The 17008-nt window shown below is 42.5% G+C and overlaps 1 protein-coding gene across 2 annotated transcripts in view; it reads right to left on the bottom strand.

Annotated features, from left to right (window-relative positions):
- Positions 1-232: 232 nt before the first annotated feature.
- The window catches only part of prkg1b (protein kinase cGMP-dependent 1b), a 45951-nt gene continuing 29175 nt past the window's right edge, over positions 233-17008 (bottom strand). Inside the window, exons 5-19 of one of the 2 annotated variants that reach the window (XM_034113860.1) lie at positions 16555-16660; positions 16122-16185; positions 15965-16042; positions 15797-15891; positions 14343-14408; positions 13719-13793; positions 10032-10128; positions 7894-8033; positions 7227-7316; positions 6941-7082; positions 4485-4648; positions 4282-4404; positions 3412-3474; positions 3259-3325; positions 233-3175 (exon numbers count right to left, since the gene is read on the bottom strand). In XM_034113860.1, the coding sequence (XP_033969751.1) occupies positions 3077-3175; positions 3259-3325; positions 3412-3474; positions 4282-4404; positions 4485-4648; positions 6941-7082; positions 7227-7316; positions 7894-8033; positions 10032-10128; positions 13719-13793; positions 14343-14408; positions 15797-15891; positions 15965-16042; positions 16122-16185; positions 16555-16660 (1469 nt within the window). In that variant the 3' untranslated portion in view covers positions 233-3076. Of the gene's footprint in view, positions 3176-3258; positions 3326-3411; positions 3475-4281; positions 4405-4484; positions 4649-6940; positions 7083-7226; positions 7317-7893; positions 8034-10031; positions 10129-13250; positions 13279-13718; positions 13794-14342; positions 14409-15796; positions 15892-15964; positions 16043-16121; positions 16186-16554; positions 16661-17008 lie in introns of those variants that run through there. The other variant, XM_034113861.1, reaches the window with a different exon arrangement.

Here is a 17008-nt window from a genome sequence, read left to right as displayed (position 1 = left end):
TGCAACCCAACTAGAAAGTACAACATATTGTAGACAACACCTTGCCTGCACAGGACTACAATATGGAAATAAATGAAGCCTAAATACAAAAATATAACAATAAAAAGCATCAGTTACATTTCAAATAAATGGCTTTTAAATATGAAATATTTCTCCCCCAAAAATGTGTCTTTACCTGAAATAAGGAACAAAGCCCAGATATCTTTTTCAAACAGAACAAACTACTTCTGCAAAAAGTGTTTTATTTCATTTGTAACAGTCATATTAAATAAAGCTTTTTTAACACATGGCAAAAACATGACAGCCACTAATAATGATCATCTAGAAACAGCTGACACATCATAAAATACTATATTTCCAGTATATACAAATACATCTGAGATACCTTCTGATAACCACAAAATATCATCACTAATATTTATTATTAATTATATATATCTCTAAAATGTTTTTTAGCTGAATATAAAATCAAGCCGTCTGCTGGCAGTGTGACGGTGAGTTAATATTACGACTCTTAACCGGAATAGATTCATATATTCCGGTTAATATTCAGAGAATTTACTAGAGCATAATTATAAAACGATAACAAAAAAATAAATATATATAATTTAATCCCCAACTTCAAAGCCTAAGATTTGCAAAATAAAATGTATAATTGTTTTTCTAACAAATGTATGACTTTATAATCTCAGACTTTATTTGCATTTCTGACTGTGACATGCTCTTTATGCTGCAGCACCTCTTTTCACCCTCTGTCTGAAACCAGAGCTGGTCAACCGCTTAGAGATGTCCCGCCCCTTAGCCTATCACGTACAATGTGTTGGAGCGCTACCCTATAGGAGCTTGAGTGTTACATAGTGATGTCACGATGTTCCAGAAGTGAACAAAGCAGAATAGGGCCTCTTTGAAACCTGCCGTCGTCTTGTGGAGAAAATGAAATGCTCCAATATGTTCATGCAGAGTTCACAGAATATCACGAAACTGATTCAGACCGCTGAGACGACGTTAGCTGCATTTACGAAAGGCCACAGAATATTAATACAAAATATAAATAAATAGACGTATCTGTTGATATGGTTTCACTCTGGAAGAAATACAAAGACCGTACGTCTACTTCAAGTCAAAGCGGAGTTACTGCAAGCATGAAACCTGAACACCATGTGCCTTTAACTCATCATAATGTCCAAATTGGTTGTAAATACGATTTTTGTGAACATTTAGAGAATAAGTTAAACTGTAACGACAAAAAAAATACAAAACTGTGAACTTAGATAGAAAGAAGAATCTATTATTCATCCCTATTTGAACTTTGAATTGTCTTAAGTTTCATTATTATTTGCATTTGATCATTTTAAATACATTACGTTGAGTTGATGAGTACATGTCGGAAAAGCAAGTATATCTCGATCATCGGACAGGAAATAGAAATAGTCCTTAAACTCGCTGAAACACTTCACAACCAATGAAACTGTGTCGTGCATGTGGCTGCAAGATTTAAATGTGCATGTGTGCAAAAAGTATGTAGGAACATTTGGAAATAAGTACAAAATCTGAGTTTTCTCATGCTATGATCCACACCATAAGGAAGGAGAAAAGGAACGTTTAAAGTTAGAAATGTTCGTATCTCCTCCGCAGCGCTGCAGCTGCCACACCGTCTTTGGATTTACCGTTCCCAATATGAAATGAGAAGAGAAGGCATCACGGTGACCTCTTCAGAGATTCAGTCGTTCCTCCAGCCTGACCCCAGAGAGCCAAACCTTCACAGAGTCAGGAAAGCCCCAACCAGAATGGCTTCCGGATATCACAGCACATTGCCAGAAAGGACACTTGAGAGAGGCTTCCCATTGGCTGCAGATAGACATCGCCATGTTGTCTCTGATGTGATCAGGATGTTGTCTTTTCATTTGTTAAACACAATTAGACCAACGCCATACTTCTGGGTCATCTTACTGAGGTAGTAACCAACCCCTCCGTCCTTTGTCGCTGGGTTAACCCACTACGGTCCACATGGAGCCACCACCTATGAATGCTCCTGAACCACACCAGTAAGCCTCTCTCTTCACTGGGATACCCTTCCCCCAGGTTAGCTGTGCTGTATGTCCATTTGGTTGAATATGTGCAAGACTCTGCACGTTGACATCGTAATCCTTGTGTGTTTCTGGAAAGCACTTTGTGACAAGATTTCTTTAGCTTTACTCCGATTCAGTGTCAGGGTTTTTGCAGCCGGTTTCCGGCAGTCGTCATTAACTAAGGTACCTTTAAGAGCTGCAGCATTATATAGGACTTAAAGCAAGGCCTGTACTGTGGTGTGTGGAGATACCCGTGCTTGCAGCTGCAGTTGAAGAATTACTTTTACTTTCTCGTACTCTTTGGCCGAAACAAAGATCGTGTATGTGTTACCATCAGACCTTTAGGGCTAATTTCCTTCTCTTAAAGACATCATAATCAATTTTCTTGCAGCAATATATTGCACAGGAAGTCTTGAAGCAATACACAGGACATAAAGCAAGCCTGAACTGTGTGAGCGATTGCTGCTGGACGGACATACCCAAAGTTCAGCTGCAGCCAAACAAGGACTCAGGGCTGTTCTCGGTTCAAAGGAACATTAAGCTTTACAAAACGTCTTTGTTCCAGCTCTCTGAAATCTGGAGGATGACTTTCTGGAGGTGTGAAAGTCAGACTGGTCAGTTTGGACCAGGATTGCCTCACTCTGAGATTTCTATGATGTATTTGCAGATCTTGTAAACAAGTGGCCCTGGTCTTGGAAACAGTGGCGTGAACAGGTGGTTTGTCTCGTCCTTGGACTACCTTAATCTTCTAGCTCTCAGGTGTTCCGGTATCTCAGGTTCCTTTTAATAAGACCTGTTTGATTAGCGAGATTTCCCTCTGCTGCATTTTCCACATTTGGTGCTTGTATCACTTTGTGGCTTCAGATCATTCAGGGTTTCACTCCCACAGAGTCCAGCAACGCTTTTAAAACAACTCAGGCAAAGGTGCATGACGACCTTGTGAGAAGTCGTCTTTCTCTCAGGTTTGGACCTCACTGGCAGGTGTAAGGTTTCTGAACCATACTGGACTAAAAGTCGTAATCCCAACCGGAGATGTCGTCCGGTGGAGGCTCATCTGTGTCTTCAGGGAAACTGTCGAAGTTACTGGTGTCGGTTGGAGACGAAACCTGGAAAGAACAACGCAGAGTCAAACACCTGAAACACCGGCAGACTGGAAACAAGCTTAACTCTCTGACGGCCTTGCACTCACATCAGGTGTGATGGGCGGGGTCAGCGTTCCTTTCTTGAGACCCTCCCAGTTAAAACCTTCAAACCACCTGAACACAGAGACACAGGTTAGTTTTATTTTGTCTTATCAGTTAAGTGAGAGCTGAAACAGCCAATCAGGTGTTGGCAGTCTTACTTGTGTTTCTGGATGTCTTTGACGCCGTTTTTCAGGTTTCCCAGCCTCTCCGAGGGATTATCTCTGTGGACACAAACTTTGATTTATTTTGGTGACGGAAACTGAATTTTGACCCCCTTTAACTGCAGACCCCCTTACCTACAGACCCCCTTACCTACAGACCCCCTTACCTACAGACCCTCCCACCTACAGACCCTCCTACCTACAAACCCTCCTACCTACAGACCCCTTTACCTACAGACCTCCTGTACCTACAGACCCTCCAACCTACAGACCCTCCTACCTACAAACCCTCCTACCTACAGACCCCTTTACCGACAGACCCCTTTACCTACAGACCCTCCTACCTACAGACCTCCTTTACCTACAGACCTCCTTTACCTACAGACCCCTTTACCTACAGACCCTCCTACCTACAGACCTCCTTTACCTACAGACCTCCTTTAACTACAGACCCTCCTACCTACAGACCTCCTTTACCTACAGACCCTCCTACCTACAAACCCCTTTACCTACAGACCCTCCTACCTACAGACCCTCCTACCTACAGACCTCCTTTACCTACAGACCTCCTTTACCTACAGACCCTCCTACCTACAGACCTCCTTTACCTACAGACCCTCCAACCTACAGACCTCCTTTACCTACAGACCCTCCTACCTACAGACCCTCCTACCTACAGACCCTCCTACCTGCAGACCCTCCTACCTACAGACCCTCCTACCTACAGACCTCCTTTACCTACAGACCCTCCTACCTACAGACCCTCCTACCTACAGACCCCTTTACCTACAGACCCTCCTACCTACAGACCCTCCTACCTACAGACCCTCCTACCTACAGACCCCCTTTACCTACAGACCCTCCTACCTGCAGAGCTTCTTGATGAGGTTGGCGGCGTTCTTGGTGATCTTCTTGGGGAACTCGATCATGTCGATGCCTCTCAGGATGACGTTGTAGGTCTTCATTGGGTCTGGAGCTGAGAAGGGCGGACTGCGGACACAGAGAGACGCTGAAGGACACTGGACGGTAACATTTACTACTTTCTGCCCCCCCACTGTGAGTGTCCTCACCTGCCGGTCAGCAGCTCGTACATCAGGATGCCCAGAGACCAGTAATCTGCGGAGACATCGTGGCCCTTGTTGAGGATGATCTCCGGGGCCACGTACTCCGGCGTCCCGCAGAACGTCCACGTCTTCTTACAGAAACCGATCTTCTTGGCGAAACCAAAATCCACCTGGAAAACAAATGAATGAATCAAACAGGTCTCTTCTCTTCTTCTACCTGTAAATGTGTTTTAAGAGGTGTCATGGCACACATTCTGTTGCCCAAAGGGTCACTGTCTTTAGCGCCACCTTTTGGTCATTCGCCATGAATGGTTGGTGTTTTCTGATTTGCCCAGATCATAGGGTTAGGAAGGCAGAGACAGTTCTGGGACACAAACAATAGAGTGGTGCAGTGACGAGTCCTAAAACCAGGAAGTGAGTCAGCATTTCTCCACTTCCTGTTCCCTCGTCTCAGAGCCAATGGGATCTCTCCATAGGATTTTGGAAAATATCTGGAAATAAGGTCTGTGGTTGAGACACATTGAAGAGACGGATCACGGTTTGTTCTAGGACATTAAATCCATCAGCAGTGACCCCACTAGTGATTTCTGAAGAGTTCACGTGTCTGAAAAACGATGGTTGTTACCAAGTGGCTGAATAGGACTACAGAAGTCGTGGAGGCCGTTGTACGTCATTACACCGAACACGTAAACACTCCTCTAAGTTAGTTAGCCCTGTTCTGCTTGAAAGCAAGTCCCTGCCTCCTGCTAACTGTTCAAACAAACGCTTCAACTCGTACCATTTAGAATCTGTGTGTTTGAATATGGATCTGAAGTTGGCGTGACGTTGAAGTCGTGCTGCTGGACTCGCCTGTAGTTCCTTTATAACATCACGTTAGCATTTTGCTTCTGGAGATTAGAGTTATGATTAGAACATTATAAAAGTAGGGAAGACATGTGGAGATTATCCGGCTGAACAAAACGTGCATTTATCAAACAGGTTCGTTTCCACAGATCTTATTTCCAGCTCTTTTCCTAAATCCTCTGGAGAAATCCCATTGGCTCTGAGACGAGGGAACCAGCAGCTTCCTGCAGGGTGAAGACGTCCTCCCTGCACCGCTCTATTTCTCATGTGGCTCGGGAGAAGGACTCTCTCAAACTTGTGCCTTGGAAGCCTTTACTTGACTTTATCACCTTTTTCTTTGTTTAGAATGACTTTACATATTAAACTTGTGTTTGAAATAAATAGCAAACTGTTGAAGCAACTTAAGTTAACATGGAAATGTGTGATGTGCATAGAAGCTATTGTGAGCAGTTAAGATGTCATTTTGTTTCAGTTTTACAAAAAAGATATGGAATGGATGGAAAGAGAAGACTAAAGATTTCAACCGTCTAAACTACACTCTTGTGTCCGACTCTCCTTCTGATATTTGTTATGCTATCTGCCAACCTTAGCGTGGACAGAACATCAGGAACAGAACATCAGGGACAGAACATGCATCAGGGACAGAACATCAGGGACAGAACATGCATCAGGGACAGAACATCAGGGACAGAACATGCATCAGGGACAGAACATCAGGGACAGAACATGCATCAGGGACAGAACATCAGGGACAGAACATGCATCAGGGACAGAACATCAGGGACAGAACATGCATCAGGGACAGAACATCAGGGACAGAACATCAGGGACAGAACATGCATCAGGGACAGAACATCAGGGACAGAACATCAGGGACAGAACATCAGGGACAGAACATCAGGGACAGAACATGCATCAGGGACAGAACATCAGGGACAGAACATGCATCAGGGACAGAACATCAGGGACAGAACATGCATCAGGGACAGAACATCAGGGACAGAACATCAGGGACAGAACATCAGGGACAGAACATCAGGGACAGAACATGCATCAGGGACAGAACATCAGGGACAGAACATGCATCAGGGACAGAACATCAGGGACAGAACATCAGGACAACTCAGGGACAGAACATGCAATCAGGGACAGAACATGCATCAGGGACAGAACATGCATCAGGGACAGAACATCAGGGACAGAACATCAGGGACAGAACATGCATCAGGGACAGAACATCAGGGACAGAACATGCATCAGGGACAGAACATGCATCAGGGACAGAACATGCGTCAGGGACAGAACATCAGGGACAGAACATGCATCAGGGACAGAACATGCGTCAGGGACAGAACATCAGGGACAGAACATCAGGGACAGAACATCAGGGACAGAACATCAGGGACAGAACATGCATCAGGGACAGAACATCAGGGACAGAATATCAGGGACAGAACATCAGGGACAGAACATGCATCAGGGACAGAACATGCATCAGGGACAGAACATGCATCAGGGACAGAACATCAGGGACAGAACATCAGGGACAGAACATCAGGGACAGAACATCAGGGACAGAACATGCATCAGGGACAGAATAAGAGGAGACATGTAATTACTATCTTGGCGTAGCCCCGGCTGTCCAGGATGAGGTTTTCAGGTTTCAGGTCTCGGTAAATGATGCCTTTAGCGTGCAGGTAAGCGAGCGCCTCCACGACGCAGGCCGTGTAGAACCTGGTGGTCGAGTCTTCGAACGAACCTCTGAAAAACACAACGGTGGAGGAACTGTGAGGCGCTGAGGGATCTGAGGACGTTTGAACCCCTTCAGGAGGCTGAAGGTCCAACCTTTAACCCAGAGACACAGGTGCAGTAAATGCAGATTACATATGAAATGAAAGATTGTACCTGTCTCTGAGAATCGTCCACACCTCTCCTCCCAGACAAGCCTCCATCAGCATGTACAGATATTTACTGTCTTTAAATGTCCGGTACAGCCTGCAGTAACAGAAAACAAACATCATTCATATGTAGAGACAAATACTAGGTTTGCTGTTAAAGTATTTGATGTGTTACCTATTTATTTCATCTGTATTTAATACAATAGCCGATATCATTTTCCTCCCGGTTTCTAATTGTTCACCAGGGGAAGTGAATATATTTGAATTGTGATATTAAGTGACAACATTTTAGCAATGCTGCCAAACACCAAACAAACTCTCTTTTAGGGAAGCTTTTATTTTGAAATCCAGGAGCAAAGAAACACATTTGAGTTTTGAAAGTAGATATTGTTTTGAAATGTGTTAAACTTTAGGAATGATCTGAGTAAAATGTAATGTATAGTTGGATAACATTCCTTCATACAAGATATTTATGTTTATAACTAAATGAATTATATCAAAAGAAAACATCAAATGTATATTCAACTAATGAGTTCAATATAAATGGACCAGTTATGAAGATGAAGATAAGATAAGATGGAGCTTTATTCATCCCTGTGGGGAAATTCAGGATGAAGATGATGAAAATGATGAAGATGATGAAGACGATGAAGACGATGCTGTGCTTCTCTGACCTGACGATGAAGTCGCAGTGCGCCTCAGTCATGATGTGTTTCTCAGAGCGGATGTGCTCCTGCTGCCTCGTGTCCACGATGTGACGCTTCTTCAGGATCTTCATCGCAAACGTCTTCGCCTCGTCGCTCTTCAGCTGCACCTGAAGAAGAAGAAGAAGAAGAAGAAGAAGAGCAGACAGGAAGTCAGCTCCACCTGCACAGGAAGTAACACACGCCTATCTGTACGGACTTTATTGATAACATCTAAGGTTAATAAAATACATTATGTAACAACTTATAGGAACACACACACACACACACACACAGACACAGACACAGACACACACACACACACACACACAGACACAGACACAGACACAGACACACACACACACACACACACACACACACACACACACACAGACACAGACACACACACACAGACACACACACACACACAGACACAGACACACACACACACACAGACACAGACACAGACACACACACACACACACACACACACACACACACACACACAGACACAGACACAGACACAGACACACACACACACACACACACACACACACACACACACAGACACACACACACACACACACACACACAAACACAGACAGACAGACACACACAGACACAGACACACGGACACAGACACAGACACACACACACACACACACACACACACATACACAGACACAGACACAGACACAGACACACACACACACACACACAGACACAGACACAGACACACACACACAGACACACACACACAGACACACACACACACACACACACACACACACACACACAGACACACACACACACACACACACACAGACACAGACCACACACACACACACACACACAGACACACACACACAGACACACACACACACACACACACACACAGACACAGACACAGACACAGACACACACAGACACACACACACAGACACACACACACAGACACACACACACACACACAGACACAGACACACACACACAGACACACACACACAGACACAGACACACACAGACACAGACACACACACAGACACAGACACACACACAGACACACACAACACACACACACAGACACACACACAGACACACAGACACACAGACACACACAGACACACACACAGACACACACACACACACACACACACACACACACACACACACACACACACACACACACCTCTTAATATAGAACATGACACACTCCTCTATTTCTGGACTCGTCTCTCGTGTCAGTAAATATGATGCAACAGCTGGTTAGCGCAGCTTAGCATAGTGAATAGAAACGGAGGGAAACTGCTAGCATAGTAAGTAAAAAGCTTAAAATATCTCCAGATGCATGCTGGGAGACCCACTGCGGGGATTCCTTCCTGTTTTTGGGCAAACCCTTTGCAGGGTTCCCCCCCCCAGACCTTCAGTACCCTAACCCCCCCCCATTGCACCACTGCTTATGTACGCACACAGTTTAACAAATATTGTACACGATGCAATCAAAGGACGCTGTGGTAATTCAACTGATGAAATAACTGAATGATTAGTTAATAAGTTTAACACCTGAGACTTTACTGAAGAGGAGACTCTGATCACATGAGGACTGGTCTCCAGTTACCTGCACTGATAGTGGAAAGTTACTGCAAATAGCCCACACACACCTAGACACACACACACACACACACACACACACACACACACACACACACACACACACACACACACACACACACACACACACACACACACACACACACACACACACACACACACACACACACACACACACACACACACACACACACACACACACACACACACACACACACACACACACACACACACACGCTATGTCTGAAGGTTCACAGTCACATGAAATGACTTGACCCTGAACTGGAAACAGAAATGAGTCTTACAAAATGATAATGTATGATGTGTCCAGTCTGAAACTGGCTTCAACACACTCTGAAGAAGGTTATACATAATGTGATTAAATGTCATTTGAAAGTGGATCACACTGATCAGTCTTTCCGGTCTCCCCCAATAAAGAAGGACATCTTAAACCCATCAGTATAAATAAAGATCAATATGTTATTCAAATCTAACTTTCTATAGTTTTATAAACTGACCATCTCGACGCGTCCGAAGCCTCCGACCCCCAGCGTGTCGATGATGTTGAAGTCGGTCAGCTTCAGGCTGGAGAAGAAGGCGTCCTCCGCCTCGTACCTGAAACACACACCAGACATAGATATATATTATAGGACACATCATCCAGACATAGATATATATTATAGGACACATCATCCGGACATTCTAAAACAGCCTTGTAGATCAAGCAGGTAAAAGTCAAGGTACATGTAGGGCTTCAGACCCATACTCACAGAACAGTGCGCCTTTACTCTTAGAGAACTCATTTATTGCACACGTTACAGTTTCAGTGAATATACAGGTCTGCTTTAAGAATCTTCATATCAACATAAAAGCCAGCAGTTGTCCGGACGGTGGTTCGGTACCTGCAGCATTTCACCACGTGGAAGAAGGGGAACTTCTTGGAGGTGTGGATGGAGAAGGAGGTGATGGGGGAGGACGCAGCTCTCTGCCGCCTCAGCGGGAGGGGAAGCAGCTCCCTCATCTCTAAACTCTGTTTAACCCACGGATCAGAAAACACCTCGTTCTTCCTCCCCGTCTTTAGTCCAGTTCACCACCGGAGAGACATCAACTCTGTGCAGTCTTTAGTCCAGTTCACCACCAGAGAGACATCAACTCTGTGCAGTCTTTGAGAAGAGTAGGACTTGCAGATGACCGTCGTCCAATTCCTCGGTCAAAAAACGGACCAAAGTGGAAAACGTTGAATTTAAATCGTTTTTTCCAACTGTGTGTACTTCCTCTTGATCCTAAAGTGGTCTAAAGATGATACTGGGTTTTAAAACAAATGGTTGCAAATGAATCAAAACGGCCTAAACTTCCCTTAAACCAAAGGCTTCAATCTAATCTGAAGCTAAAATGAATCTGGTTTTAATATCATCTAGAATAAACCTGGCTTCAAACTGGTCAGGAAGATTTTCCTCACACTAATCCAGACTAGAAACTGGTCTCAATCTAACACAGTAATACAATGACGTAAAGCTAGTTGTGATCTAAGAGAGCGATATCAAAGTATTCTTCATTTGGCAAAGAATGGTTTGAAACTGGCTTCAAATGAAAGTGGTCTGTATAGAAAGATCAGAGAAAGTCTGTAGTCTGGTTTAACACCAAAGACTTGGTTTGGACGTAAAACGATTGCGATAATATAACCCTGCAGTCTTTGAGGACTGGAACAAGACCTGGACCTCAGAGTCGTCCAAACCTTTGGTCAAAAAAGTACAAAAGTGTGAAGAAACCCGTCTAATTAGAGCCGGTTCTGGTTCCTCAGGAGAAGGTCCGGCAGAGCGTCTGCAGCAGAGCCGTCTGGACCTCCAGTTGGAGCGCCAATGGGGGAACCAGGTTCTGGTCGGGGGGAACAAGGTCTTTTTTGGGGGGAGCGATGTTCTGTTCGGGGGGAGCGAGGCTCTGGTCGGGGGGGAGCGATGTTCTGTTCGGGGGGAGCGAGGCTCTGGTCGGGGGGAGCGATGTTCGGTTCGGGGGGAGCGAGGCTCTGGTCGGGGGGAGCGATGTTCGGTTCGGGGGGAGCGAGGTTCTGGTCGGGGGGAGCGAGGCTCTGGTCGGGGGGAGCGAGGTTCTGGTCGGGGGGAGCGAGGTTCTGGTCGGGGGGAGCGAGGTTCTGGTCGGGGGGAACCAGCGCCACAACGGGGCTGCCAGATCCTCCAGCTCAAAGGGCATCAAGGGTAAATAGAGTCCTGATCCAGAGACACCAAACGTCAGAGATTGAAGGGATTCTGAGTCCAGGACCTCGAAGGCGTTTGTTGGCGTCTCAGTTGGAGGACGTCCAACAGAGCGAAGCAGAGACTGAGGGAAACCTCCGGGAGCTTCGTCTTTATGTCCAAACACCGTCACGCAGCCGGAGAAGACCCGCCTGGCTGCTGAAGGGTATTTTTAGCCGGTGCAAACATTGCTCAGAGGTTCTCTCAGTGAACGCAGACATTCAATACAGACGGACGGACAGACAGGACACACTGTCCCGACCTCAGACCAGAGGACAGATGTGTTCATGATGACTTATAGATTTACTTTGATTCATGGATAAATAAATAAATATTGGAGCCGGAGGAGGTGATATTCAGAAAGAAATAATAAATAAATCAGAATTTAATAGAAAAAGTCGTAAATGTAGAATAAAAACTTCCAAATATAAAAGGAACAAATATCTACTAAGATATAAAAGACAACAATTTTCTTGTTAAAGTCACACATTTGCATCAAAGAAAGAGAACATGGGGTTTGTGTTCTGCGCGGAGGAGACTGCCACCTCCAACATCTCAGACAAAACACAACCTGTGTGTGTGCGTGTGTGTGTGTGTGTGTGTGTGTGTGTGTGTGTGTGTGTGTGTGTGTGTGTGTGTGCTGTGTGTGTGGTGTGTGTGTGTGTGTGTGTGTGTGTGTGTGTGTGTGTGTGTGTGTGCTGTGTGTGCTGTGTGAGTGTGTGTGTGTGTGTGTGTGTGTGTGTGTGTGTGTGTGTGTGTGCGTGTGTGTGTGTGTGTGTGTGTGTGTGTGTGTGTGTGTGTGTGTGTGTGTGTGCTTCCTGGAATCAGACACAGGAGCTGCAGTCACATAAACACTCTAATAATAGTTTGTTCAAATGAAAAAGAGATTAGCGTGTCCTTCAGAGTTTGCAGTTGCACATTAACAATAAATATAAATTATATAATAATTACATAGATATATATAATAAAGAGATATGGAACGTTTTCCCACATTAATGAGAAGAAATATAATATTTTGCCACACAACTCAAACTGCATACATATATATATATTTATACATTACATATTCTCTTAATGCAAAACATCACCTTTTATAGTTTACTAAAGTCTAAAGAATTGTAAGATTGTTTAAAAAGTGATAAAGAAACCTCACTGATGCTGATGGGAAAAGAACAAAGGTTTCTTTGTCTTCACACAATCGAAGATATTTAACATAATCTACATTAAGAAATAACAATATGAACATACACAACCATATGAAAGATATTATATACATACAATAATATAATATATATCATGTTCAAATATAAGTAAATATGAAGTAACCTTTAAAGTAACACTGAATGAAGCCTCAGTGCTGATGTGCACTCTGCAGCTTCTTATTAGATAATCACAGGATCGTGTTACTCTGTGAACACGGGATCAACATGCCCCCCCCCCCCCCCCCCCCCCCCGTCTGAAACGCCCCCATTGGACCCATGTCTTTACCTCTGGAACATGGTGACATCACTGAGGAACACTCACGCTCCAGCGCTCCAACACATTGTGCGTGATGGCTAAGGGGGCGGGACATCTCTAAGCAGGTTGACCAATCACAACAGAGCCGGCCAGCTAACCAATCAGAGCAGCTCTGGTTTCAGACGGAGGGTGAGCAGAGGAGCTGCAGCACAGGCAGTGTGAGAACAATAAAGAGCTTTTTGAACATTACATTTAACATGAAAAGTTTCTGTTTTCTTTATTCAGTCATTGAGTTATAGAAATTATTTATTATGTTATTTACTATTTATTTACTATATTTCTTTGCAGTCAATGATCTTTAAAAACCTCTTTTTGCTCCTGATAAAATGTAAAAATAACAATTTAAACAATAACACCTAAGATAAATGGTAACCCTTGACGATGTATGATATCCACACCCTGACATCGGTCATATTGATTACGTGCAGATGAACTCACTTTGCTTTCAGCTCAGCGTCCTCGTATCCTTTGTTGGAAACATCGTCCAGTCCACCAATCAGGTGCTTGAAGGAGCTGCAGACAGCCAATCAGAACGCAGACAGTTATACTATAAATATACTACCTTTAAATCAATAACTTAAACAATACTATATCAAATACAAATATAGAACTTGATAAATGGTGTGTGTAGTTGGAGGTGGTGACCAGCAGAGGGCAGCAGCGGCTCTAAAGCTCAGGGTTAAAGGTTCATTTCACAGAAAACACTGAGTTCATTTCCTGCTGTCACAAAGAGAGAACAGGAAACACAACAATAACTTAATAACAAATCTCCTCCTGAAGAGAACTCTCTGCTCCTCTGGAAGAGCATCTATCTATCTATCTATCTATCTATCTATCTATCTATCTATCTATCTATCTATCTATCTATCTATCTATCTATCTATCTATCTATCTATCTATCTATCTATCTATCTATCTATCTATCTATCTATCTATCTATCTATCCATCCATCCATCCATCCATCCATCCATCATCCATCCATCCATCTATCTATCTATCTATCTATCTATCTCTCTATCTCTCTATCTCTCTATCTCTCTCTCTATCTAAGGGTCACTTACTCGCGGTCGATGACCAGACAGGTGACGGTGTCCGACGCGACGACGTTGGCCGTCCTGACATCCTCCCTGTGAAAAATAACATTAGTAAATTATTCATTTTTATCATTTTTAAATTATAACTAAATCTTACTTTTTACCTCCTAATAAAAACACTTTTCTCACACAATATTGCAAAAATAATCCAAATATTTGATCAAAATAATCCAAAATATATTTTGTAATAATCCAAATATTTTCTCCAAATATTCCAAAACATCCAGATTTGTTTTCAAAGATTCTATGAATATTGTTTCCATAGTTTATCAACTGATTTCTGAGAGCAGAGCTTTTTTTCTCTCTCCTCTAGTCGTACTTTTATATCGTAGTATTTGTATTTTTCCATCTTGTAATTATCCCTTTTGAACCCTTTTCCTGGTGGTTCTTTCTTATAATAATAAAGTAAAGTTAAAAGAGAAACAGAGCGTGTGCAGCAGTCGTATTTTACTGCAGTTAAAAAGACTCTCGGGGGAGAGGAGGTTTAAAGTGGAAACTGAGGATCTGAGCGGAGGTGTAAACGTCTCTCCTGAGGCTTCAGACCATTAGCAGCAACACACACACACAAACACACACACACGCTGGTCTGGCAGTACACGTGGGGACTGTATAGATTCCTCCTCACTAACAGGTCCATGTCTGAAGACGCGTCGGGGCTTTTAGCGTTGATAGCGTGTTCTTAGCGTGTTCTTAGCGTGTGCTGAGTTCCTCTCAGTCGATACTGAGGGAGAAAGGTCTCAGAAAAGCTCAGGAGACATTTTGTATAACACGTATGTTTCACTGCGGCTGATTTAAAGGTTCAATACGTCACATTCCTTTAAGTTTAAAGAAACAGACCTGTGTTCTGTTCATCTCTAGTGTTTCCAACATCTTGTTTAGTATGTTGTGCATTTAATATCTTATTGGTGTAAAGTGAGTCATCAATGTGAAGAGACAGATGTGAACAACACTTTATATTCAGTGTGATGTCCCTTTATCTCTCTGAGTAATCTTTATATCATTAACTGATTAAATGTGCATCAATCAGTATATTCATCTTTTTTTCTAAAGGTACTTTAAAACGTGTTTTATGGAAATATTTTGACTTTTATTTTAAATATACTGACATTTTATTTTTATGATTTTTTCTAGAAATATTCCAACACAAAATATTACATATATTTCTAATTTTGACAATTGTTCTTCAAATATTCGGCTTTTTTTACCTGAAACATTCCCTTTTTTTCCTCTCAAGAAATCATAAAATGTTCCAAATATTTTCTCTTAGTTTTTCTTTAATTTCTAAAATTACTTCCAGAAATATTTCGTGTTTTTCCTCCAAATATTTATATTTTTTCCTAAATATTCTGACTGTTTTCTCCTGAACATTTCCACTTCTCCCAGTTTAATATAATTGAATATAATATAATATATGTCATCACCCCTGCAGCGCTCTCTCTCCGAACCAGTCTCCACGGCCGAGCTCTCTCAGGTGAGCTGTCTCCTGATTGGCCGGATCCTCCTGGGTCACGTTCACCTGGAGACGAGGTGATTGACAGGTTAATGAGTTATTAATAATAATGAATGTATAATATAATTAAACAGATTACCTTCCCCTTGCTGATGATGAAGAAGGTGTCTCCTGTCGCTCCCTGTCGGACGATGAACTCCCCGTCTTCATAGTGAGTCTGAACACAGCAAATGTTTGTTTATATTTGTTGTTGTTGTTGTTGTTATTTGTTAAAATCTAACGTGTTTAGTTCTCACCTCCTCCATGACGTCGGCCAGTTTACTGAGAGTCTCCTCGGACAGGCCCTGGAACGAGGGAACGCTGAGGAAACAACACTTTATTATAGAAGTAAATAAACAACAACAAAACCAAAATAAATTGTGAATCCAAAAAAGCAGATAAACAAATAAAGTAATAAAAAGGTCAAATAAATCTAAAAATGCAGATAAAAGACTGAATAAAAAAGTAAATTAATGTACGAATAAACAAATCTAATAAAAAGAGGCTTAGTTTGTGTAATTATATAAATATATATAAAAAAAACATTAAAACAAATAATAACAAAAAATAACTAATTCAAAATTAAATAATAAAAATAGCTCAATCAAAAACAAATCAAAACTAAATAAATAGATCACTAAAAATAATAATAAATAATGAATGAATATGTGCTCTGTGTGATGCGGTCACCTCTTGAGGAAGTCCATGTACTCGGCGTGTTTAATCAGACCGGTCCGCATCATGATGGTCTGGAAGCACTGCCGGTCGATCGCCCACAGCTTCACCTCCACCAGAGCTATACAGAATATATATATATATAGGAAATGTTAATATATATATGATATGTATATATATATATATACATATCATATATATATTAATATACACAGCTTCACCTCCACCAGAGCTTTAAATAATATACATATAATATATATATATTCATATACACAGCTTCACCTTCACCAGGGGGATAACATATTAAATATAACATAATATATATATATATATATCAGGGTGTAGTCTGAACCAGAGTAACAGGGTCTCTGAGCCCTCAAACCGAAATGCAGATTTTCCTGTAAAAAGTTAAAGTGATTCCAGAAAACAATATTTCTGTTCCTCAGAAACTGCACAATTCCTCCAGAAA

This window comes from Trematomus bernacchii, unplaced genomic scaffold, assembly GCF_902827165.1.
Source record: "Trematomus bernacchii unplaced genomic scaffold, fTreBer1.1, whole genome shotgun sequence".
Classification (NCBI taxonomy): Eukaryota; Metazoa; Chordata; class Actinopteri; order Perciformes; family Nototheniidae; genus Trematomus; species Trematomus bernacchii.
The sequence above is the reverse complement of the archived record's forward strand: the minus strand, read 5'-3'. Positions and strand labels throughout refer to the sequence as shown.